Raw genomic sequence first — 27293 nt, 5'->3', positions numbered from 1 at the left:
GCAGCAGCAGTTCCGAAGAGCCGCGATGCTCGTCGGAACGGTTAACACGTTAAATATCGCTTTGACGGCGGTATTTAAAGTGTTAACAGCTCCTACGAGCGGCGCGGCTCAGCGGAACTGCTGCCGCTGGGTGTCCGCTGTAGGAACAGCCGGCACCCGATGTTGTATGGAGCGGGATCCACCTGCGATCCCGCTCCATACTAACATTTGTTCAGACATACGAACAAATGTACTTGCGAACAGGATCCTGGAATGGAACCGGTTCGCAAGTAGGGGACTAATTGTACATTATTTAATCTGCAGGGTGCACGGCATGGAAAAAAAAATGTAAAACTTGGTAGAAATGGCTAATTTAGCCTATCTCACCATACAAAAAAAACTGAATAGAAAGTGATCAAAATGCTGCACGAATCAACAAATGGTACGAATAAAAAGTACAACTCGTCACGCAAAAGAAAAAACCCTTACACAGCTCCGTTGATTAAAAAAAAAAAAATTTAAATGCTAGGGGTCTTGGAATGCAGCGATAAAGAAAAAAAAAATTGAAAAGTTTGGTATTGGCACAATCATACCGGCCTGTAGAATGACTTTAATACATTATTTATACTGCTCAGAGAATGCAGTGAAAAATAAAAATAAAAAACGTCAGAATTACAGCTTTTATTAATCTTGTCCCTAGTAAAAATGTTAAATTTTGATTATTTTTATTCCATATTCCTAAAAATTAGATAAATGAAGACACGAGTTCATCCTGCAAGAAACACGGCCTTCTAGAGCGCCAGCAATGGGAAAATTAAAATTATACGGCTCTTGGAATGTGGCGACACGAAAGCAAACCTTTGAGAAAAGAAATGTCTTAAATGTACAAAAATAGCAAAACATTAAAAAACCCTATAAACCTGGTATCGCCGGAATCGTGGGACTCAGAGAATAATGATATCACAGGATTTAAATGAAATCCAAAAAACAAATGGCAGAATTTCTTTTCTTTCCCCCCAATCTCTCTACAATTTTTTTTTTTTTTTTTTACAAAAGTTATGCAATACATTATATATACCCAAAAATGATGCCATCAAAAAGTACAACTTGCCCCGCAAAAAAACACAAGCCCTCATAGGGCCGTCAATGGAAAAATGAAAACGTTATGGCTCTTGGAACGCGACTGGAAAATTAGTTGAAATTAAATGATTAGACCATTTAAAAAACCTGCCCTGGTGGGTCTGACAGGGTCATGGGAAACCCGCCACTCAAGGGGTTAATGGACCAGGGCTCTGAGCTTTGCCCCTGATCACATGACGGGGACATCATAAGACCTGTAAGCACACAGCTGCTGTCAGGCTCTGCATGTTTAGGACCTGTGATGACGTCACTGTCATGGGATCAGGGGTGGAGCACAGAGCTCCGGTGACTGATCACATGATGATGACATCATTGCATGTAACTTAAACAGTCACTCATCGCTCACGTGGTCGTTAGTATTTTGATTATATTTTACCCAGGTAGGTAATAGAGGGCACCATGACCTCTATAAAACTGTTCCCAGTGTAGGAATGTCTCTGGCGATTGCATCAGTTTTCATTATCATTATTTTAATTCTTGTTTTGCTAGCTGGGTATTACGCTCTAACCTTGTTATAGTACAATGTAAGGTTATCGGGGGTCACTGTGCCATCACACTGGTTCACAATAAAGTTGTAAACATAGCAGTTCATAAAGGTATATGGTAAGAATTTGAAGAGGTTAAGGGGGCTTTTTGGCTTTTTCAAAGCAGCCTCAGTTATAGGCCATAATTATCTGACCATTAGGGGTCCCCTGCCTATTAGCTGATTGAAGGAGCTGCAGAGCTTGTGCAAGCAGAGGAGGAGTTAGGACCTGTTGGCAATGACAAGGAGCAGAAGTTGCCCCTGACTCTGTACCACGCTGCCAGATAGCTTGAAACCACTCGTCGCAGCAACTCCCGCATATCAGTTCGTAAGTGAGGCTAGCCTTGCTAAACCCAGAGATGTGCATGTGCACACCTTTTAGGAATAGTTAACAGGCCTGCTATAGGGAGCACAGCTTTATACTGGACTGTTAGCAAGTTTTTGCCGCTCAATTCCTGTTCACGAACTATGTTACTTAGAGAGATTATGGGAGCAGTTACTGGAATCGGGCTTTCTAATAGACTGTTTTGCAGTCGTGCAGACCACCAAAGCTGTGGGTCAGGTTCTATAACCTGCATGGTTTGAGACAGTATTGTGTCTTTACTAGTAGTCACCAGGTATTACTGTTATTATGGACTCCTTAGTGCTGTTCCTATGTTTCAGCCAGCAATGGGTAATGCCTAGATCTCCGAAGGTAGAAGTTCAGCCGCGTCCTCAGTGCTGTTACAGAACTGTTCAAAGAAGGAAGTTCAGTTCTATTTTTGTGCGTTCCATAGATAAATATGGTAAATTGTGGTTACTCCGTCTGCTGCATCGTTTCCTGAATCCTGTAGTGTGTTCTTGTTTTGTTTTGTGGTTGTTGGTTTCTTGTTTGTGTTTTTTTTGGTTAGTTTTTGTGTTTTGAATAGCAGCGACTGTTCTGAGAACTGCAGGCTCTTCCTATTTACTTCAGTGGGAAGAGATGAACAAACAAGGAGATAATGTGAGTGAGGCTTCCTCCCCGAGGGGCAAAGAGCTACAAAACATAACCCTGTTGTGTTAGTATACAGATTTTCACGTAATGGCGATAGGTGGGATCCATCTGATCTGGAATAAAGGAAAAATCAGTTTCACTTGCCCTTTACAAGGATGAACCCATATGATAAGAGCTAATGAGACTGGCACAAATGCCGGCGGGCCGACCCGGGGCAACAAGGATCGACCAATGTAAACAGGCAGTCCACTTATGAAGGACTGCCTGTTTACTGTGCATGGAGGCAGGCGGACTGGAACAATCCCCAGCCCGCTCCCCCTCCATCCACTGAGTGATGCCCCTTCCTGTAGGCACAGGAATGATCATCGCTGGGTGCAGACGCCTGACACGTTGTCTCAACAGGTCGCCCATGTAAAAGGGCCCCATCTTGTGATGTATCTGTCCTGTGCATCATTGTCCCTTTAAACGTGAAAGCCATGACACCGAGGTGACAGATCCATATTCTTTACATCTGTCCTTCACAGATGCAAACCACTAGATGACTACTGGCCTACTCCATGTCTGTATAACATGTAAGTCTGCAGTAAAAGGCGTCCATTCTCCAGAGAGATTAGTGCGACCTTCGCTCTTACATTATTATATTTGCTCACAGAACTGTCCCGTCTCCATTATCATCATCTACGGCGCTATAAAGGGACGCAGCGGCCTTAGCGGCCATAAAATCTGCCCGCTTTCCCCAGCTCATGTCATTGTAATAAGTGCTTTATACATTACCAGGAGCGCTATCTTTCTCCTTAAGGAGAGCAACAAGAAGGTGAGCGAGGAGACACTCCTCTGGGTAATATGCAAATAAGGGAGATGGGACAATACCTCTGCAGCGCCATCTATTGGAAGACAGCATAACCAGGATGGGCTACACGATACGGATGATGATATTTTTGCCTTTTGGAGAAATGGTTGAATTAGACGATCTGAAGGGTGAAAGTCCCATGGGGTGTCGGGAGACAGGTTGGGGCAATAACTTTATAGGAGTCCAGGACGGGGTCTGCAGGGCCTGTCTCCAGACGTTTGGAGGATATTCATATATTGAGCCCAGCCGTTACTAAACTACAACCCTCAGCATGCCCTGACGGCCATGGGTTGTAGTGAGGAGGCTCTTCTGCACTGAATATGGATTTTTGCACTGAAGCTGATTTTTTTTAATGGCGATTTCTCCATTGTGAAGGCATGTTGGGTTATGTTCACACAGGCAAAATCCGCATTGGATTGTTTCACCTGGGTTCCACCTCAACAACTGTGGCTGAGCGCTGGATTTCTGCTGCATTTATAGGCCTATATGCCCAACGATCCGCAAAGAAAATCCACTCTGTATAGACTGTGGCTTGGATTCCATTAGAAGTACTGGGTGACAGACTAGATGTGAGACCGGCCACCCGAGTCTGCCATGAGAACATGCTCCTGATGTAATGGACTTCCTATGTAGGGTGAAGTGGGCATCCGTGCCAAGATCAGCACTGTGTCCCCGCTGTGCCGTCGAGGGCACTTGGGACCATTGAGCGCTTGATTTCAAGAGTCCATTAAGTGGTTTTTGTGTATGTTTGAGCGTCGCACACGGACGTCATTGCAGGTGGAATCTTTGTAACGGGTTGGTCGTTCTCCACATATAATATCTTCTTATGGACGCATGTAGACATCTGTCGCAGGAAGGGGGGACGTTAACTACTGGGGGGGTTTTGGCAGAAAGGAGCGTGGGTTATTGAAATATTTAGTTCTTCTCAAGCTGGTTCTACCCCCTTTATAGGTTTTGGCTGACGGCTGTTTCTCCTGACATCGACAGCAGAACGATCAGGCCTGCCGAGATCCCAAATTCATGATCCTCCTTTCCCCCAATATCTGCCATTGGGAAAGTACAGCGGACCCCCATATACACTACTCAAAGTTAGAGGGATCACTTAAGCCTCACAGGATAACCACAAGTTACTTGTATTTAGGGATGTCAGTCTGTCCCGTTAGGAAGCAGAAGTGATTATGAATCCATTGCACCGACTATGCTTCAAATTAAAATGCAACAGCCAGATAATCCCCCAAACTGGAATACAGGGGGGGCCGCAGACTATTACTCTCTCCTTCTCCTTCCTGACCAGCTCTTCTCTAGTGTTCCCGATGTTCTTGTCACTTCTGGTACATGAGGTGCTACCTGCAGCCCAATCAGGTGGCACAGGTAGTCCTGTTCCTCCAGGATGGCACATGCACATGTGCCATCTCAGGAAGGCTTGCTGTGCCTCCTAGCACAGTCTTCGGCATGGCGGAGGTACCAGAACACGGGCCGTACACAAGGAGAGTTAGACAGGGCCATAGAAGGGCATCAGGAGGAACACTGGGAACAGGGTTGTAGAAGGGGAACAGGAGGAGCGCTGCCAGAGCCCTACAAAATGACCTCCAGTGGGCTAATGAGGACCCGCTGATCTGTAGTCGGACCTGTGCTAGCAGCCCAGCATTACGCCACTCAATTGGCATTTGCCAGAGAACACCAGAATTGGTAGGTCCGCCATTGGTGCCTCCTCCTCCTCCTCCCAGATGACGGCAGGTCCACACGGATCAAATGTCTTTTGTTCACTGAGCGCCACTGTGTGACTTGCGTGATCCCTTCATTTTTTCGAACCGTTTCTCTGAGGTCGGCTTGTCCTGACGACATTGCACTAAAAGTGGCAGACGGAGATGAGTTAGACCAGTAAGGGGAATCCTCTGATCTCCAAGCCGGTAATAAAGTAACATAATCCCCCCCCTCAGCCGCCACAACCCATCTTTCCTCTGGTTTGGGTGGTTGATTTGTTGCACATTTTTTTCACAGGCCAACCCCCAAAAACCATTAAGTTGCCATGTATTAGGCATGTGCTATATGTTGTGGGTTTGTTGCAGAATGTTCTCCCTTGCAATGCTGGAGAATCGTGTGGCTGTTGCATCAGGCGTGCCGCAGGTTTATCATGGGTTTACAGTGGAGAGTCTCTAGTGCAGGTTTGGTTATGGCATCGCCTAGGAAGGAGGCCTTACACCATGTTCACACTAAAGCTGGGGGCACACAAACGGATTTTCATTGCGGAATCCGCAGTTGGCATCCGCAGCAAATACCGCTGAGAGCATGCTATGCAAAACCGCTTTTTCCTACATAGTCGCTTAATTAAATTGTGATTTCCACAAGCCATCCGACCCGTGGCCCATCCGCCATTGACATTTGTGGATAGGTCGCGGGTACCCATGTCATTGCCTATCGATGGCATAGGAAAAACAAAGATTAAAATTTTTTTTTTACACAAATAGGAAAAATGAGCAAAAATGGGTGCGTGTGTTTTTTTTTGTTTTTTTTTTACACCCTTTATGTTCCTGTAGGGAACTTGAACCGTAACAGCTCTGTTCGCTATGATAAAGCATTGCAGGGCTTCTGTACTGCAATACTCGATCGCTTAACAGCAATCATAAGAAAAGGTAAGCCAGGACGCTAGTATCTGGCGTCCTGTTGCTCTGGCAACCCATCGGCCCACCGCGATTACATCATGAGGTCCGATGACGTCACAGAGAGAGCGCCCTCCCTCTGTGAACACTTAACATGCTGTGATCGAAATAGATTGCGGCATGTAGGGGGTTAATAGCAGGGATTACTGTCCTTATGTACCCTCTCAGTTGCAGCGCCAGGCTGGCTATCGGTAACAGCTGGCAGGATGGCGCGGGCTCAGCTACTGATCCTGCACCACCCATAGGACGTAAGTTTACGTCCTGATGTATCAAGGGGTTAAACTGTCAAACCCACATTGGAGAACTCCTGACACGGATATGACGGTTTACAACCACGTGAACACGGCCTGTGTTTTGCACGTGTTTTGGTTCTTGGAGCGGATCCCCCACGAGTGATCCAACCTTACGGACGGAGTTGGGAGAGGTAACCATTCTACTTCTACAAGGTGGTCAGACCTGGACATTATCACAGGTACTGCGGTTGGCTTATTACGGATGCAGCGTGTCTCCCCCCGAGCCGGTCGGTGTCCCAATACTGTTGTAGTGTTCTGAGGAGTCTTCACAACTCGCCGGCCGCCTCTAAATGCTACATTTCCATAAAGGACGATGTCCCTTTCCCGGAATGTGTGGGCTCGTCTCTCCGCACCCTTCGGCTCTGTGTGCGGCCGCATGTGTAGACAGTAGCATCTACATGGAGTTGCATCTAATTGTTGCCCACACAACGGGCCTCCCGTTTGTTGTACACAGCTGCCTTTTATTCCTGCCACTCAAAGCGGCATTATGCGGTTTACTGCTGGTTGGCTTTCTTGCCGCCTCCTTGACTTCTCCTCCTTCAGTCTCTACTGCTGACTAGTTCCTGAGAAATGTCTTGTCACAGGGCTTTGTGTGAGCGCTGGTGGCAGCTGCGGGGAGGCTGTCTGCTGCCAACTTCTCAGGGCACGGGATACTGGCTGCCCGCTGCCAACTCAGTGAGTCCGTCTGCTCCTGTGATCCCCATAAACTCATCGCAGCCCTTCTAATGACCATGTATTACTCTGATACTTACTAACTTACTACTTTGTCTTCCAGCCATGTAACACATGATAGTCAAAAACTTTTTCTTTCCCCCTCATCTTTTGCAGAATTGGAAGACTTGTTGAGCTCCCTGAAGGATATCCAGCACAGCTTGGTAGACGCTCAGAGCCAGGAAGACCTCAGCTTACTACTTCAGTTAGTGCAGAATGTAGACTTCCAGAATGCATTCAAAATCCACAATGCTGTAGCCGTGCATATGAACAAAGCCAGCCCCCCATACCCCCTTACCCCTAATGTGCAGGAGCTGACCCAGGAGGTAGGTGACTCCACTATATGTATATTTATCAGTCTTTGTACCTATGCACCGCCCATACTGCTGCATCTCTTGCAGGACGTCTGTCATCTGTATTTTGCAAATAATGGCAGCTAAGTCTGATGCTACCTTTCTCTTGGGTGCTGAAATCTAGCTGCAAACCTGTTTTTCTTAGCAGTATACAAATCATTGAACTGTTAGACAGATCCACTACCCAACTCTTCCAGAACTCGCGCCGCCGCTAAACGCTGAACCGCGACCCCAGGCTGTTGCCTGATCTCCCAGGCCCAGAACTGGTCATACCGTGCGTAACTGAAGGACTGGGCTGGAGCTGCACGCCCGGTGTAGTCCTTTCTGCTTTCCAGACTCGGCGATGCCACAGGCATGTGCCAAAGCCGAAAGAACGGCGCCAACTCGGTCATTTAGTTACGTACGGCGTCTCTGGCACAGATGTTAATCAGCAGGCTAGGGTGCATCGTTTGGAGAGGGAATGACTCCTCATGAGTTGGGCAGTAGGACCGTCCATTGGACAATTCAGTAGGGATTTATCGTCTGGGTGGAAAAGTGGGTTTTCATCGAATTACAGCACTGAGGAGGATAAAAAATAAGGTTACCAGTAGAGTCTTCTGTTACTGGCACATTATATGTCATGGTAAGCTGCAAGGCCAAGCACTGGTGACAGAATGAAGACATCCATGGCCTTTACATGGAGCTGATAAAGACCTCACGGTCGAAACGTCGCTGCTTCATTTTATTCCCCCATAACTAAATGAACTTTTATTCAGCACCTCTTTATGCTGCCAAAGTAGTTTTTCAATGCTTGGAGATGTCTCCCAGCTGTCACCCGCTGCACGCTCAGCAGGCGCGGCTCCCTAGCCCACTCTATATACCAATACTTGGCATTGGTGGATGTTGTAAAGGGATAAAAAAGGCCCGATCTTCATAAGAGACTCTAAAACTCCCCATTTTATACTGAATATACACTATAGATATAGACTTTACCCATAAGGCCTAGGGATTTCTCCCCAATTTCTGCCAAGGAAGGCAGGGGGGCATAGGTAGGTTGGCTGTTAACCGCTTGAGTTCCTGCACATCCTTGAATGGAAATGGTGTGAGGACTCCAATACGTTTTACTGAGAAGAGAATGGACACTTGGTACTCTATATAACAGTTTATCCCAAACTCCGGTCCACGTGGACCCCCCCACAGGTCAGGTTTTCAGGATTTCCTTAGTATTGCACAGGTGTTGTAGTTATTGTCAGTGCCTCAGACATTGCCACAGGTGTTCTTACTATAGGACAGTGGTGGCGGTCCAATGGCACGCAGAGCCCTCCCTGTTGGCACCCGCTGGCGTCGAATGCTCATTAGTGAATACCGGCGGGGTCCGCGGCTCCCCTGCCGGTATTCACTCAGCAACGCTGATCCCAGCGCGCACTGTGACGTCAGTGTCTAGCTGGGATCCTCCTCCCCCCTTCCCTTATGTCTCCATTTGGTTCTGCGAGAGCAGGGGGGAAAGACATCCAGCAGCACACTGGTGTCAGTGTGCACGTGAGATCAGCGCAAGGAGCAGCGGCGCTTCCATGAGGAGGAGGTGGGGGTAAGTATATGGGTCTCGGCGGGTCACTAGTACTACTAGGGGCCGCTGTGGGATGTCACTATTACCACTGGGGCCGCTGTGGGATGTCACTATTACCACTGGGGCCGCTGTAGGGGATGTCACTATTACCACTGGGGCCGCTGTAGGGGATGTCACTATTACCACTGGGGCCGCTGTAGGGGATGTCACTATTACCACTGGGGCCGCTGTAGGGGATGTCACTATTACCCCTGGGGCCGCTGTAGGGGATGTCACTATTACTACTGGGGCCGCTGTAGGGGATGTCACTATTACCACTGGGGCCGCTGTAGGGGATGTCACTATTACCACTGGGGCCGCTGTAGGGGATGTCACTATTACCACTGGGGCCGCTGTAGGGGATGTCACTATTACCACTGGGGCCGCTGTAGGGGATGTCACTATTACCACTGGGGCCGCTGTAGGGGATGTCACTAGTATCGCTTGGGACGCTGTAGGGGGTGGGGGGTCACTATTACCGCAGGGACCGCTGTGGGTGGGTGGTCACTATTACCGCAGGGACCGCTGTGGGTGGGTGTCACTATTACCGCTAGGGGCCGCTCTGGGGGGGATCACTATTACCGCTGCGGCCACTGTGGGGTGTTGGGGGGGGGGGGGGCACTTTGTGCTAAATAAGTGAGTTTTGAATTGCAGTCTGGGCACTTGGTCTCTAAAAGGTTCGCCATCACTGCTATAGGATATCCTGAAAACATGACCTGTTGGGGGTCCCTGAGGACTGGAGTTTGGGAAACCCTTTTTGTATGGTTTGTATTGCCTATAGGAGAATGTACAGGCCTGATCTCGTACTGTAGGTCTCAGCTCTAGTTAGACGTAGCCCAGTGTTTGCAGGATTGATTTCCTATAGAGAATGAATGGTCTTTTTATGAAGGCCAGGTTACTGGCTTGCAGAATGTCCCAGCGGTACAGTTCTGGTTTGTATTCCTTGATCTCATTACTTTCTATCATCTTTGTGGGTAGGTGCAGCACGTTTTAAAAGCAAGTCATCAAAAGGAAAGCCAAGAACTTAATGATCTACTGAACACGCCGAACATTCAGGTACGACTTCAATCTTGTAGCTGACACTGAAACATTAGAAGTGTGTGTATATATAATATTTACACACTATCCTACCAAGAGGAATTGGACACCTGAGCAAGACTTAACAGTAGTATGTATGTATATTGATACTCTCCATGCCATTCCTTCTAACTAAATATCGGATGTCATTGGGGCCAAAAGAGGCCCCACTAATGTCTAATACATTTCAGCTGGTATTTCCCTCCATTCATCCTGCAAACTTCTGGCGAGTTCTCTCGAAGATGAAAAGATGGAAGATGTTTATGCTTCCTGACTTGACATTCCAGTTCGTCCCAGAGATGTCCAGTAGGGTCCAGGTCGGGGCTCTGCGCAGCAGTCCACTCGTGGAATATCCATATTCTCAAACCACATAAAACTTGTTGGATTTGTGACAAGATGCGTTATCTCGTCAGAAGTGCGTGCTTCGTCACTTCATGGAACAATCTTCCATTACTCAACTGTCCAATGACTACATTCTTTGCGCTATCGTAGACGGGCCGATGCATTGTGCTTTGTGATGGAAAGTTTTTGTGCAGCGGCATAACCTATATATCTAATAGCATGCAGTTACCATCACAAGGGTCTGCATCTTGTGCAGCATGGTTTAGGACACGTGACGTGCTAATAAGACACAATCCATTCTATTGATAGGGGGGTCCAAATAGGGTATGACTTTTTCAGTTAGGCCTCCTGTCCACGGGCGTAGCGATATCCCGGGGTAGATTGCCGCCGTGGGAGCCGATGGCCAGGGGAGAGATGATGGCTCTCCGTGGAGAACCACGGCAATTCGCAGCATGCTGCGATTTAAATCCCGCGAGCGGAGAATTGCTACGATTCTCCGCTCGTGGACAGCGGGGCTGCGCTTTCCATAGTAGTCTATGGGGGACCCAATAGACAGATGATCATAACTTCAGGTCTGCCGTAACCTCTAAAACCCTGTTAATATATAATATCTGATATTAATATGTACATGCAGCTGCTGTGCCTCTAATGTCTTCTCTCTCACTTAGGCTCTCCTTTTGGCCCATGACAAAGTGGCGGAGCAAGAAATGATGCCGGAATCTGTTTCTGAAGATCGGTTTTATGAAAACCTTGCCCAGTATGGTGATGAAACAGTTAAAATTGTAAGGATAGAGAAGGCGAGAGATATACCTTTGGTGAGTAGGATACGGGTCAACGGAATGATATCGTCTACGCATAAAGTATCTCATTGGACGGTTTGCTCTTGTCATCTGGTTACATCTAATGTGTTAGGCCGAGTTCACACTAGCCGTTTTTCGGTAGATCCTGTTTTACAAAAAAACGGAACTTTACAAAACAGAAGTAAACCGGATTGCTTTCCCTTTTTCTTTTTTTTTATTATTTTCAGTCCCCCATTGACTGCATTGTTATAAATCCGTTTCTGTTCGGTTTTGTGATCAGGTAACAATAGAGCAGCCGTCTGCGCTCTTGTTCCAATGTAGTAAAAAAACGGAACGGAGATAGAAACTTGGAAAGCGGAATGAGACTGAAGGTTTTTCGTTCTGTTTTGCGGCTCCCACGATGGAACAGCTGACACAAACAATGGTGTGAAATGGCCCTTATGTGGTTTTTACGGACATCTTTCTTAACTGCATTAGGGCGCTACAGTAAGAAACGAGCTGGACTCCGTTATCATCAGTCGTATAGTGAAAGGAGGCGCCGCAGAGAAGAGCGGCTTACTGCATGAGGGAGATGAAATCCTGGAAATAAATGGGATGGAGATTCGGGGGAAAGATGTCAATGATGTCTTTGAACTGCTGGTAAGTGTGAAAGTGACGTTGGAGCCCTAGCGGTCGCCAGTAAGCAGTATAATGTATGGAGCCAAGAGTCCTTTATTATAAGGGTGGTCTCACATTGTAGCAAGTAGCTGGTCGCCATGCTCGTCGCTCCTGGCAAGGACTTGATTTTTGCCAAGGGAAGCCACAGCCAGCCAGGCCTTTCCCTATAGAGCAAAAGTAGGATTACATGGAGCCAATTCAGATGAATGACCATCTATGTACCACATGACCGTTCAAGTCTGCCAGGACGGACGTAGTCTTATGGAGCGGCTCTGCATTTGGGCTCTCTGATGTCCATATGCCATAAGACGATATGTGGACCGGCTTTGTCTTGATGAGACGAGCCCTTTATGGGATCATCCGAATTATTAAAAAGTGTAAAACTGCTAGAAGTGTCTCTTTTTTTTTTAGCATTTCCCCTTTTCAGTGATATTCTCTTCTCTCTAATAGGCTGAGATGCATGGAACGCTGTCGTTTGTCCTTATTCCTAGTCAGCAGGTCAGACCGCCGCCAGCCAGGGAGACTGTGGTAAGTTGGGCTAAGGCCCTGGTCACATCACATTTCTGCTATACACTGTAGCATGTAGGGCCATTCATATATATGCAATAAATATGCAAAATGATGCTTATGTGTTAAGAAGGTGTCATTCACTTTGCTGGCCTATTGTGATCTAAGTTTTAGGCTCGTCAGATAGTAGTTTTTAATCTAGTATTATGGTATATATTCTGGATATATCAGTGAGGGTCTGATCCCTGGTAACCACTTTAATAGAGATGTGATGTAGTTTCCTGCACAGCGGGAGGCTAGGAGTAACTCAAGTAACCCACTTGGTGCTGTTGAGAATCATAGGGACCCGCTAGACTTCTGGATATACCGTCACTTACTATAGCGGTAGAACCCCTTTAATGACGCTTCCTTTTGATTTGATCTCTGAAATCATATAATGTACAAGGTGATTAAAAAAATTAAAAAAAAAGTTAAGCAGATTTAGTCATACTTAAACTGACTTCCAACAGCCAGACTGACATGAAGAGATAGCTTCAAGTTTTTAATGCACCTTGCAGATGTCAAGTCGGTAGTCCACTTCTGCCCAGACACGTCGCTGTATATCCTCTGTCATTGATTCCAGGATGGTGGAGATGCCTTGTTTTGGGTGGCCTAGTGTTATCAATGGGGCCACCAGGGACAGGCATATCCCCCCAGACCTTCCCCCAATGTTCCCGATTTTAGGCAATCCGGAATTTCCCCCGGGCAATGAGAGCGAAATATTCCGAAAGCAGATCAAGGAGGGTAGATTCAGAGCAGGTCACTTTCTGCATGAAGGCCACTGGTGGACGGACAATGAATCGGGACACAACGGGCCAGACGCAGCCCCCATTTTGGCACACCGTGCAACTGAGAGGTCCCTTCGCCATCCACTGTTATTCTCTCACCCGAAGACGCAATTCGAATCGGCATGTAGCGAAGAAGGACCATCTAGGCACACGCTATCCTGAATGTACAGTATTCTAAACTCGCACATAGAGGCCACGCCACCAAATTTCATTCAGAAATGGGGAAAAAGCCCTCAATATCACATTCAGTTTAGAGGAGAAGGAAAAAATTTATGAGGTGACGCACTCAGCTTCCATATCTAGTCAGATACAGGAGGTTGGATACAAGATTCTCACACGCTGGTACAGGGTGCCCTCCCGTCTACACAAGCTGTTCCCCTTGGCCACCCCTCTGTGTTGGAGATGTGGGACCGAACGAGGGACGTTGTTACATGTATTCTGGGACTGTCAAGTGCTGGCGGACTTCTGGTCGGACATGTGGCCAATTACCTCTAGGTTCACACAACAGACCCCGCCGAAATAACTGGCCCTTTTCCCTCTACATCACTGCCATATCCCAAAATCGACAGAATAGGTTCGTGGTGCGACATTTGATAGGAGTGGCGAGATCTTGCATTCCTAGACTCTGGAAACAGAGTTCTCCATCCACTATCAAGATGTGGCTCAATGCAGTAAACTGGATCATGGAGATGGAGGACCTCACGGCTTCACTCAAAGGTACACAGGAAAAATTTGTAAAAGCTTGGTTCCACTGGATAGAATTTCAGAACACGGAAGAGTACAGACAATTAAATAGCACCTGATCTTGGTACAGGCTCTCCCCCTATGTAATTCCCTATGTGTCATGTGTTTATGTGAAAAGAGCAGAAGGACAGCAGGTTGAGATTTATACCGGTGACCCATGATATGGTTAAATGCTAGACAGTAGAGAGTTTAGAGTTTTTGGGCCCCCTGAAGTTCTCCGCTTTCATACGGTTCTCTCTGTTATTCACGGAATTGTGATATCCGTCCTATAGTTGTTGGAAATGTTACAATATACGTGCTGTGATTGCAGAAATGCAGTAAAATGGTAATGTATGGAAATTGAAAGGGTGAAAATAAAGAATTTAAGATCAATCGGCCACATCTATGAGGTGCATTACACTTGTAGGGTTCTGTCTTGTCATGGCATTCATCAGTCAGAACAATTCATCTATGAAGAAATCTGCTTCCCTTTTAACCCCTTCTTCTTGGCTCTCCCTGTATTGTGCTGCCTGTTTGCCATTTGACTTCCTTGCAAGTTTTCGCAGTGACTATCGCTGTATTAGCGTTCGTCACTCTTAACCTTAAAATAGTTCCCTGATCCTCTTAACTCCTAATGTGCTGATAATTAACCGAGGCTCCTTCCATCTTCACATTATAGTCCTGTAGGGAGGCGTTCATATTTCACAGTCACCATTTGTTAAATGCATCCAGGATCTAATTGTATATTCCCTAATCCTCCTCTCCAGGTACATGTGAAGGCACACTTTGATTACGACCCTACAGATGATCCATATGTCCCATGTAGGGAATTGGGTCTTTCCTTCCAGAAAGGAGACATTCTCCACATCATCAGCCAAGACGACCCCAATTGGTGGCAGGCGTATAGAGACGGAGATGAAGACAATCAGCCTCTTGCAGGCCTTGTGCCAGGTAATGATTGGCTTCCAGTCTCTACTCCTGAATGGTGCGTGCATGCCAATTAGTAATTAATGATCTCGAAGCAGATTATAAAGCGAGCTTTCAATAGCGATTATTATAGGTGGGCTGCATGCATTTTTGTTTTAGCAATTTTGTAATTCTCATCTTATAGTAACTGGTTCTGAATTTTTATTTATTTTATTTCCAAAGGAAAAAGTTTTCAGCAGCAACGTGAGGCAATGAAGCAAACTATAGAAGAGGATAAGGAGCCTGAAAAGTCAGGTAGGCTTTAAGATATATCAACGGGTCAATGTGGTGTAACGGGGTTTATGATGTAAAATGACAGAAAAGTTAATAAAAACGTGGCCATGCTGCTGTTCCTTGCACCACTGAGCAGGGCAAACTTAGAAGCGGCTGCAGTAGGAAATAATCACTGCTACCCCCCCCCCCCCCCCTTCATTGTCTGGATTGTGGGGGTCTAATGGTCGAAAGTGATGGCATATCCTAATGATATGGGAATACCCCTTTAACCCCTTGAGTGGCACGCCCGGAAATTTTCCGGGACGAGCTCCACTGCTCATAGCAACATAGCCCGGAAGATTTCCAGGCTATGTATCACTATGGGAGCTGCAGAGCACAATGCCACAAGCTGTGACAGTGTGCTCTGCCTGCACAGACCCACAGAGAACAAAGCAAGGGCTTTGAAAAACCAGCAGAAGATATTGCCGATATACCGGCAATCTCCTGCTTTGTTTACAGGTTGCCATAGAGACCATCGGCTTGTCAGAAGCAAGCCGATGGTCTCTGTGGCAGGGAGAGCTTGGTGCTTGGCTGTCAGAGGACAGCTAGGTACCAGCTCTTACAGCAGACATCAGAGAAAACCTCTGATCTCTGCTGTGTTAACCCTTTACATGCTGCAGTCTGTGACTGCAGTATGTAAAGGGCTGTCACTACAGCATGTAAAGGGCTGTCACCATCAGACCCCCGGAATGTGATCAGGGGTCCTAATGGGTCCCTGTGGAAATCCCCTAAAGGGACAAAAGGAAAAAAAAAAAAGAAAGTTAAAAAATTATAAAACAAAATAATAAAAACACTTGTCTCCCTTTACTTTGTAAAAAATCAAAAATACAATCACACATGTGGTATCCGTGTGTCGTAATGACCCAGAGAAGGAAGTAATGCATTATTTAACCCCTTAATGACATGGCCCCTTTTGTTCTTTTTGCCCCATTTCTTTTTCTTTTTTTACTCCCCCCTGTTTAAAAAATCACAACTTGTCCCGCAAAAAGCAAGCCCTTATAGGGCCATGTCAATGGAAAAATGAAAAAGTTATGGCTCTTGAGACGGAACTGCAAAATTAGTTGAAATTCAATGATTAGACCATTTTAAAAAACCTGCCCTGGTGGGCACGACAGGGTGGTAGGAAACCCGCCACTCAAGGGGTTAAATCAATGCTCAGGGAGGGGCTTGAGACCCACCTTGGCTTCTGCCCTTGAGGGAGTCCTATTTTCCCATTTAATAACTAAGAGAGATTGCACTTTTGTAGTTGATATGCCATAAGCAGTGGTCTAAAAGCTGTAGTTCTTCATTGTTCCATCGCCCTACAAGTGAAGCTTTGAATTGAGAAACAGCGGCAACAATTTGATTCCGGACCCAACACATTCCGCCAAGGCTGTCCTGTAATAATGCCTGTTGGCGTATACACCAAGAACCTTGGGCTGATTGGCATTCTTTGCTCTGTGACCTGGGTGGACTCTTATTCTTTTACTGTGAACCTTTTGTAATATGTTTTGTTACTCATTATCTTCAAGGACGCAAGTAAACTTGTAAATCATTGAGAACTTTGTTTTCAGAGTCCGCAGTGTTCTTGTTGTGTGAGTTACTGTCATAATTATGTAGCTAGACAGTAAACCTGTCTTTAATCCACCAGTAGAGCGGAAGTCCTGAGATAAGACCCATGTGAGCAGTATTGTGTTGCAGGTGATGGTCATGATGCAGATTCCAGGATACGATGCAGCAGACGGAGTTACAAAACTCTATTTTTAATTTAGAAATGACTATTAAAGAACAATGTTGGGATATGAAGGAAACTAATCAACTTTTACAATACTGTTACCTGGTCCTAACTGCGGCTGGCCAGGATTTGGAAATATTACTATTGGCACACTAGGAAATAATAATTTCCCACTCTATGCAGTAATCATTACATTGCGATACATAGTCACAGGATAATGAAGTGGACGATGACCGTTCAGTGTACGCAGCTCGTTAATAAAGCGATAACCTTCCGCTGTTTGTGGATTTTGGAACCCTAACGCTTAACTATAAATATCCAGGCCCAATTCCCGAGGATGTCCAAATAGTCCTTTCCTAACCGTTCCAGCCCCAGTTTGATTACTGCGGTCCAAGTAACTAGTGTTCAAATCCTCACAGCAGACCTACTGGCTAACTCTCATGGCCTTACTGGTGTGCACATTGGCTGTTAACGAGGCCGGCTTCACTTACGAATGTTATGTGATAGTACTTGCTTCAGCCGGCTAATCTGGGATCGGAAGCATTCCTTGACCTTGATTCCCAATGATCTTAGTGGTTGTCTAGACAATCCTCCTTAGGGTTGTAGACTCACCGTCGGCTTTCTATTTTGCACTTTATTGCGACTTTTGTGGCATCTTCACTGTAGGCTGTTGCAGTTCTATAATACTCCCTCTGCAGCGCTGGTCAGTCTCTATTTTGTCCTCCTGAGGACCCTGCTGTCCTCCCAGCAGCTCCTATTGGCTACCTGGCTTCAGCACTCCGTGGCACCTCTGCTTAGCCTGCCGTGCCGGCTGCTGTCCTGCAGCCATAACACCCTGCAGCACTTCTGCTTACATACATGTCCCTGCGCCTTCTCCTCTGTTTGTGACTACAAGAAATCCTCTTATACAGCACTCGAAACGCCAAAAAGGGTCAGTTCTATAGGCTGCATAGCCCAAAAATCATGTCCTTAAGTGGGTGGACTTCAAACTGTCAGTCCAAGAGCGTTGTTCTCTGTCGCATCTACACTGTCCCAGGTGGAAGGGGTGGCTTAGAGTGGCCATCAGATAGCTAGTATAGGTGGTTGTACCGGGCGTGTATACGGCAGCGGTTTACTGCTGTGTGAACCGGAGTATCTCTGCATTTTTTCTTCGCTGCACGCAGCAGCGTATCATGTCCGCTGTCATACGCAGTCTGACGTTTTTTCGTGTTTTTGTTTTTTCTTAATTTCCCAGTCTGTCGTTTTGCAACATTGCATATAGATGCCACAGATACGCAATATAATTGTGTATGTACGGCGTTTATTACTCGCCAATCTAGAACTATAGGGTCTAACGCCACACTGCTGGTTTAGCCTGATTGGTTTGTTAGAGGCCCCAGGGATGGCAGCCATGGTTTTTTATCTTTCATTTCCCTGATAGCCCCTTTAATAATAGCGCAGCTGTCAAACATAAGGCTGGGTTCACACTGGACGTATTCCCGACGAAAATCCCGCGGTTTGGCCGCAGCAAAAACCGCGAGATTCTCGCCGGGAGAACCGCCGCCGAAAAACCCGCAGCGGCTTTGAAGTGGCCCGGCTGCTCGCTCTTCTGCTGCGGCCGGCGCTCCCATAGAGGAGAGCGTGGCGGAAAGAAAAGATAAATAGACATGCTGCATCTTCTGAAGCCGCGGCTGCGGTTCCAGCCTGACTTACCGCAGCGGATTGGCCGTCCCGTGGGGATGAGATTTCTGAGAAATCTCGTCCACATGGCTGGCTAATCCCGAGATTAGCGGCCGCAGGCGGATTTGCCGCTGCGAAACTCCGCGGCAAATCCGCCCTGTGTGAACCCAGCCTTAGGGTTCCTTGTTTATACGCACCTTACTTTCTGTGCAAGATAATCAACATAGTTTAGGTTGTGTGAACAAAAGTGCCATAAAGAATTAACACATCCCTACAATCAGTCCCATTGTTTACACCTTTAGGCTGGGGCTACACCGTGACAGGGGTCATGTGACCAAAGATCGCTATGTAGCCCGTGACCTTGCTCTGTCCTGGCCATGAACTTACAGCCCGCATCCGATATGTGAAGAAACATCTTAACGGTGAACAGTACAGCAAAGTTTCCTTGATAATGTTCCCAGGAGATGAGTAATCAGTTACTTTCATCCTCATTTCTTCTTCTTGTAATGGTTGCTTTCTGTGGGGGAGAAGGCGTCTTGTCCAGCTCTCCATCAGCAGTTTGTTCTGCTCCATGCTACTTCCCCTGAGAGTAACCAGCGTGGAATGAGACGAGTCGGTTGGTTCTTTTAACACTTTCATTTCCTCTGCTCTCTCTTACAGGGTTCTATCTCGCATGCCAAAAACGATATGGAGATGGTACCCTAGCCAGAACCATAGGGTTTAATGTGTGAAATGGAGACCACTTTGGTCTCCTCTTCACAAAGTTTCCACTCCCTTCGATCCTTTAAGGGCTTATTTCGACAAGCATGTCCAATTCTGTGCGATTTTTAAACAGTTTTGCATGTCATTTGAGTGTCGTTATTTTTTATTCTAGTATTACTTTGCATTTAACTGTGAAAAAACCTAAGCGTACACGGATAGTCATCGACATCAGATTGGTGGGAGTCACACTTCCGACACTTTTCTGACCTGCGACTTCACATCACATCTATTAGTCTTGCAGCCTTTCTGCAACTCGGTCCCATTCCAGTGAATGGGTTTGAGCTGCGGTATCCTGCTCCACCACTGTGCATTGTACGGCGCTGTGCCTGGCGTATAATGAAAAGGCCACAACATTCACCTGAACGTCGCAGCCCTTTCAGACAGCTGATCAGTGGGGGTGCTGTGAGTCGGACCCCCATTAATTGATATTGATGACGCATCCTAAAGATAGGTCGGCAGTATCAGAGTTCCTGGAAAATCCCTTTAACAATTGCTGCTCAGAAACAAAAAAAGAAGAGCCGGCTCTTGTTTCTGTGGATTCGTCAGAGTAACGTTCTTAGTTGTACTGTGGTGGAGGCATTAGGATTACTGCCTGCAGTGATAATAGTCGCCAATTACAACCTCTCTTCTTTTACAGGGAAATTGTGGTGTGCAAAGAAAAACAAGAAAAAGAGGAAAAAAATATTATATAATGCGAATAAAAATGATGGTATGTATCCGGGAATACAGCATGGGAAGCCACTAATATTGAGATGAGCACTTATGCCAGTGACACGTTGGCCGTTACCAGAAGGGCGCAGATACCCGGAATGCAGGATCACTATTGTGTACACACACTTGGACAACCTAAAGGGTTTCTTCTGGAATTTTACATTAGTTGCTTATTCTTAGGATTGGTCATCAATGTAAAATCCCAGGGTTATTGCCACTGTAACAGTTTATCCCCTATCTATAGAAACTACTGGGCCCCCCACCGATCCTGAGATTTTGGTCTCAGCATTTCCTGAGTCCGGGGCAGCAGAGATCTCTGTTTCCTTCACTTCTTTGGGACTGTCAGAGATGGCCATGTGCTTGAATTTGGCTTTCTCCGACAATCAGTCCCATTGAAGTGAATGGAGAGGTAGGTATGCATGCCTGGCCTCTGCTGCCCGCACTTCGGGACTTGTCAGGGCTGAAATCATGGAATTAGTGGGTCCCCACCAATCAGCAAGTTTTTTCCTGTCCTGTGGATAGGGGATAACTGGCATTGATGGGAATACCACTTTAAGTAAAGAATTGACATTTTTCAAAAGTGATTCCTTATTCTTAGTGCAATAGAGGAATCTGGGCCGTACATGTCAAAATCACTAGTGAAACCTGGTATTTGGTATGTGCGGAGCTGAAGGACTAGTGGCCATTTAATATGTCAGAAGATAGATGTGAGATGACCTTTGGTTGAGTCGGGGGATATCAGACCACCACAGATTTTCAGGGCATGAAGAGATGCGACTGCACCCTGCATGTTTAGGTTCTTGAAGCAGACCCTCCACCCCTCCTGTAGTAGGCTTCTAATATGCTATAGTTTCCCTGCAAAGCACTTTATGTATAAACCTTAAAATGACCCTCCAGTCTTGGACAAAGAAAGATGGCCGCACCACCTCTGTGACTACCTGATGGACCCTGTGCATTAGTATGCCTTGTCTAAGACCCTACATGCTGCTTTGAGCGGCCCGCGCTGGTCACATGAGCAGCACTGGTTAACCAAAGTCGGTGTAGTGTCTTTGACTAATGATGCATACTAATACATAGCGTGCAGCTGGAGAATCTGGTGCGGTCAAATCTGTTTCCCTATGACTTTGTGCTTTTCGGTAGTCTGTGCTACATCTGTGTATTAATTTACTGCATACTAATTCCTCTAGATTACGATAACGAAGAGATCCTGACCTACGAAGAAATGTCTCTCTATCACCAGCCTGCAAACCGGAAGCGGCCTATTGTTTTGATAGGGCCGCAGAACTGTGGGCAGAATGAGCTGCGGCTGCGCTTAATGAATGGCGAGGCTGACCGGTTTGCCGCCGCCGTCCCCCGTGAGTATCCTGCGCCCACCTCTGCCAGCGTTGATGGTGTCAGATCTATTAGAGGAAAGGTGAAGTCACACTAGATCAGGCACTTGTCAGAGAAAACTGCTGGAAGGTTCAGCGAGTCCTTCTAGGAGTGATGGTGTTGCTACACTTACCTGCTGACGTAATTGCTTTACTCTCAAACTCGTTATCCCGGTTTCTGTTACAACATGGATGACTCGTCGCAGGCTGATTCTTTCTGAAGGAAGACTCGCCCCTTTCCCAATTACAACCTTCCCCAAAAATATTGTTTCTGACTTTGATCCTGCAACTGGTGTGAAGTTATTTGTATGGGTGATGCAGCAGGGTGTGGGCGCTGTATGGGAGTTGCAATGAATGGGAGTTAATGGTCAGGAAATGTCACATTATTGGGGAGAACAGCCCTGCTGTGGAGAACAGCGATGTCTGTGTGCATAGTGGGGCTATGCGGCCTTATCTAGTAGTGCTGGGTTATCTGGCCTTTCAAAGGAGTATTCCCAACTCCAGCCTTTCAGGACGTATGACCATTTCTCCAAAGTTTCCCAGGAGACGGTTTTCAGCACGACACCGCCAGGCCGCATGTTACTCGTGTGACTGTCAGCAGTCGCATCACCTAAAAATGCTACCACGGCCTGCAGAGTGCCTCCAGTCTTGTCTCCCATTGAGCACGTCTGGGACATCGTCGGTCAGCAATTGCAAAGGGAGCTGTCGGCAGAGCAGATCGTCTTGATGATTTGCATGCCAAAGTGTATTCATGTGGCCGAACATTCCTTAGACAACCAATAGGAACATCACTGATAGGGGTCAGGAAAGGGATCGGTTTTTCCTTAGGGAGAGCACCTAGAAGGTGAATGAGTGAGGAGACTTAAGGCCATTCATACTCCTCTAGGAAATATGCAAGTGGTAAGATGGAACAATATCTCTGCAGCGCCACCTATTGGAAGGCAGAATTCCTGCGAGTCAATGTTGGACTTTTAAAAAACAAGTCTTATAACAATGACTGGGAATGGTGCTGCAGAGGTATTGTCAATTGTTCCTTTTGCATATTTCCCAGAAACAATACCCTTCCTGACCCACATCTATAGGCCTCTCACTAACCAAGCCAGAAACGTACTACACACTGAAGAAGGGCAATCGCCGTGAAACAGCTGTCTGTGTATGGATTCTAGCTTTGGCTTGCAATTCCCAGTCATTGTTAGAAGTCTTGTCTGAAAACGTTGACTTGCAGGAATGCTTCCTTCCAATAGGTGGCGCTGCAGAGGTATAGTTTCATCATTCTAAAACCTCACTGATAGCATGCCACGGTGTTCAAATGCATGTATGGCGCTAATGCTCGATACTGAATAAATCATTTGTATATCATTAATAAGTGTCAATTCTGCGATTTTCCATAATTCCATGACTTTTTCTTCTTTGTCTTGCAATTTTCAATGTTGAGTGTACTTTGTTACATTAGTTTCCTTGTTTTGTCCCCCTTTGTTCTCCACCCCTTCTTTTTACCCCATTTTGTCATTCTTTCACTTGTACGACTTTGCAGTTGTGCATATACCAGCAATGAAGGAGTCTGGTTCATCATGTTTTCTCTTGAATGGACATGAGTTATAATTGCAGGCACAGTGGGATTTCTGTGATGCCAGTTTGCTATTCTATCTAGTAGACAAGGAAGCCTTAATGGCTCCAATAGATGTCAATGTCATTAAACTTAATGACCGCCTGAAACTTAATGATGCAAATGAAGCTATATATTTGTTGATTCTTCTTTTTTTTCCTCTTAAGGTGCATTTACACACACAGGTGATCGCTCAAAATTTGTCAGAAACTGACAGTTTTGAGCCAACATTTTGCATAGGTACTAATGGGCTAATCAGCCCTTCAGTACTTAATGTGCATGTATTTAGAGAACAGCGGGTGGTCTGTTCTTTAAATACTTCACTATTCTCCATCAGGACAGCTGTTAAAGAATGTTATCAGCGCTGCCCACGGAGAACTCTGCATGCGGTCCGTCTTATCTTATCGTCCTGAGGGACGAGCATTTCATGCGGACCCGAAGTCAGCGATGGACGAAAAGTGCACGATGGGCACACATTTACACACAATGATGATCGTTCAAAAGATGGCTTTTGAGCAAATTTTGAGCGATTGTCGTTGTGCGTAAAAGTACCTTTAATCTTAAACCTATCAGATGTCATAGAGTAAAAGCAACCCATTACAAATATCTATTAAAACTATTTACCGTATGATACTTGTATAGTTGGAGCCATATTCACAGATATCTATTTGTTCTTCTCCATGTAGATACTACTCGGAGTAGACGGGATAATGAAGTGGCTAGCAGGGACTATCACTTCGTCTCCAGACAAACATTTGAGGCAGACATCGCTTCTGGCAAGTTCATTGAATACGGGGAGTATGAGAAAAACCTCTACGGCACCAGCGTGGACTCTGTGCGACAAGTCATTAATTCTGGCAAGATCTGCCTTTTAAGTCTTCACACGCAGGTGAGGTAGCAGTACAAGCACAAAGGGTTTCTGGAAGGGAAAATGACTTGCACTGCTTTCACGTGACAGGTTTTAGTATGATATTCCCTATGTGAACTCTACAATGTAAAAAAAAGATCTGATTGTATCGTCTATACATGTATGTTAATGTTTCTGGAGGTTCTCAAACATGGAGGTTTATGATTGCAATTATCACGGACATATTCTTTTGGACATCATGTGTAATCACACTGAAGATGGCCTAATAACAGGGAGCAGTAAGTTGCTTTCTTCTATATAGCAAGCTAGAATTACTTCAGCCCTTTACTTTCTCCCTGCTGAGATTAGCTGCAAGAATGGATTGGTAGGTAAGTAGTAAGGAAGATGGACATAAGGCTTTAAATATCTTGTAAATCTTACCCATGAAGGGAATTACAATTTGTGAGTCCTGTGATTACAGCAGCATTGACACTGAGCCATACAAGTGTCTAGGAGTGTACTAATGGGGTTATTGGAGGAGCTGGCAATGGTAATGTACACTAGCAGCCTTTTAGAAACCATTACTGATGATGGAACTGCAGGTTTCACTGTTTCTGTAACAAGGCAGACATTGAAAACAACTTGGGATGCAGAGGTTTGCAGCAAGCATGCTAAAGGGAAGTGGCTTTCCAAAGGTAGTCTCGTTTTGAGTTTATTTGGAAAACGGACAAGGAAAAGGGAACATTTCTTGTACTTGGCAATGTGCATGACATCAAACAATGCCCTGTTCCGTTGGATTGGTGCAGGCCCTCCGCTATCTTTCCAGGCTGTAATATCTGCACAAGGTCATCTATTCTTTTTGTGCTGCCCTCTCCTCACTGGTAGTGTTTAGGTGGATTCATAAAGTACATATTGCTGCAGTCTTTGGTTTTCTAGCCGGTAGGTTGTTCCAGCTTTTATCTGCTTCATGATTAGCTATAATAAATTGGCAGCAGCTGGAGAATGCACACAAAGATCTGACGTACTCGCCCGTATAAAAAGGCAAATACTCTGATCTAAAACTTTCCACTACTTCACTTCTGTTCTCATATTGTCAGGCAAGGTTATTGAGGTATGTTCACACCACAGAAACGGGTGTAACCTACACACTGATATTGGCTCTTGAATATAATATAGGGTACTGAAATCTGTTTACTAAAGTAAAGCCATATTCACACCCACGGCTCTGTTCTGGCATAAAATCCTGAAGGGCGTGCCGAAAGCTGGACCGACTCCATTACAGTGAATGGGGTCCATCGGGCAACTTTTGGGGCAGCAAATGCTGAATCTGGAACTTAACTCTTTACTGTTTGGCTCCAAAGATGGAACCGAGCTGCGGAATCCCAAAGGACTGGTGTGAACACAGCCTAACCTAATGACTATAGATGCCATACATATTACCGTAGCTGGAAGCAGAGTGATGGTCAAACATCTGTTGAACCCTCAATCATCTGAAGACTCGTTTTGCAGGCTCAGCCATACATGTTTATTTTATTTATATTGGCTGTTACAGTTGTTTACCCCCTTCCTGACCGCATAACTTAAATCTACGCGTGCGATCATATAGGGTGTAGGGAGCTGGCTTAGGAGCAGAGTCTGCGCCATACTTGGTGACTATCGGCTGTTAAAAACCTTTTCTGCCTTCTCCTCGGGGGTCCTTGATGAGGATCAGTGCAGGAGTTCATCTGCACCCGATGTGTCTGATGATCAGGTGCAGATGCACTCCTGCACTGATCCTCATCAAGGACCCCCGAGGAGAAGGCATCAGAGCTGTGGAGGGAAATAATGTTGTCGTGGCAGGCCCGACATTGGATTGGAAAGGGTTAATGCCATATTTATAATATTTTGCCATGTTTATAATAGCATCTACATAATTAAATAAAAATGCATATTTGGTATCGTTGTGTCCGTAAAAGTCCGATCTATCAAAGTAACGCATTATTTACTCCGCATAAAGAACATCATCGGGAAAAAAAATGTCAGAAATGCGCTTTATAGGCACCTTACGACCCACCGCTGTAACTTCACATCAGGGGCGGCCTCCTTTATCAGACTCTGTGCACACTCCAGCATCGCTTTCTTAAGCTTTGTTGTCACTTATGTTTAACCTCAACCACAACCTGGTCATTCTCAGATTGGGTATCGGTCATCTGTGTAAACAGATGGTCAGAGTTGTAAGGCGGCTGCACGATACGTCTGTGAAGCATCAGTTCACCCTAGAAGCAGTGCCTGTAGGACCGCGTACCTGCAAACTCTCCTTTGTTGGTACATTAACCTGATGGTCCTCTGTGATGCGGCGGACTGACTGCTTACATGTGTGGTCCACTTCAGCCGCCACACACTAATAGTAGTCCGGGAATGACTGTCAGCTTTGTGATTTGACATGAACTCCTATAGATTGTTTTCTTTAGGTCACGTAGATAATTGGTTGTGTATTGCCAGTAACGTCCTTAACGTGTTGTGCACCGTCAGCCCAAAGTGCCCTTTTGGGGAGTGTAGTACTGTCAGCAATGTGTGTCTTCTGGAATTCTTGAAGACTCCTGATCTTGTAGTAGGACAGCTGGACGGTGAGATCTTCGCCTAGTCTGATGGCTGCTAACGTAAACAGCCGAGGTGGAATGAGTGGGAGTTGTTGCCGGAGATTGCTGATGTAGGGGGGATACTTCTGCATGTTTACCCTTACCACACATTACACTACACATTGTTTCTCCCTGACAAAGTATTAACAGGTTCATTCCCTAGCAGAACGCTTCAGATTGTATAGCGACTGTGTCTCCAGGTATTTGTCATCCCATATCCATACTAACCAATACAATTTCTTTCTTTTTTCCCCGATTTAGGCTCTTAAAACACTACGCAACTCCGATTTAAAGCCGTATATTATATTCATTGCTCCGCCTTCGCAAGAGAGGTTGCGTGCGCTACTATCCAAGGAAGGTAGAAATCCGAAGGTGAGTAGCTGGCAGCGGCATGTATGATTGTGTACAAGTCCACCACAGGCGGCGCTCTTTATTAGGCTATGTTCACATCAACGTTATGGGAGCAGGAAAACGGAATCCGAACAGATCTGTCGAATGGCACTGAATGGACCCCATTGATTATAATGGGGTGCATTTGGGTTTCCGTCCATCTGTCTGTCTTTTTCCCGGACAAAATATTTAATCCGGGATTTGTGTGGAAATCTGCGAGTGATGCCCAGAATCAAAGCTCGGACGCCGATGTGAACATGGTCTGATACGTGTACATTTGTACTGATCAGCTCCTTTGAGTGCGGTTTCTTCTAACTTTTTGCACTATGTGTTTAAAGGGGATTGTCTCATGACAGCAACCATAGGTCCTAATCCCT

General features: G+C 46.0%; 1 protein-coding gene across 2 annotated transcripts in view; it reads left to right on the top strand.

Moving 5' to 3' along the window:
* PALS1 (protein associated with LIN7 1, MAGUK p55 family member) overlaps positions 1–27293 on the top strand; it is a 62626-nt gene that overhangs the window by 27613 nt on the left and 7720 nt on the right. For both annotated transcript variants that reach the window (XM_066608699.1, XM_066608700.1), the window contains exons 3-13: positions 7247–7455; positions 10046–10123; positions 11155–11301; positions 11764–11925; positions 12394–12471; positions 14768–14951; positions 15150–15221; positions 20012–20083; positions 21273–21440; positions 23748–23950; positions 26788–26898. In XM_066608699.1, coding sequence (XP_066464796.1) covers positions 7247–7455; positions 10046–10123; positions 11155–11301; positions 11764–11925; positions 12394–12471; positions 14768–14951; positions 15150–15221; positions 20012–20083; positions 21273–21440; positions 23748–23950; positions 26788–26898 — 1484 coding nt within the window. The remainder of the gene's footprint in view (positions 1–7246; positions 7456–10045; positions 10124–11154; positions 11302–11763; positions 11926–12393; positions 12472–14767; positions 14952–15149; positions 15222–20011; positions 20084–21272; positions 21441–23747; positions 23951–26787; positions 26899–27293) is intronic.

Source organism: Eleutherodactylus coqui, chromosome 6 (genome assembly GCF_035609145.1).
Source record: "Eleutherodactylus coqui strain aEleCoq1 chromosome 6, aEleCoq1.hap1, whole genome shotgun sequence".
Lineage (NCBI taxonomy): Eukaryota > Metazoa > Chordata > Amphibia > Anura > Eleutherodactylidae > Eleutherodactylus > Eleutherodactylus coqui.
This window is presented reverse-complemented; position numbering and strand designations above follow the sequence as displayed.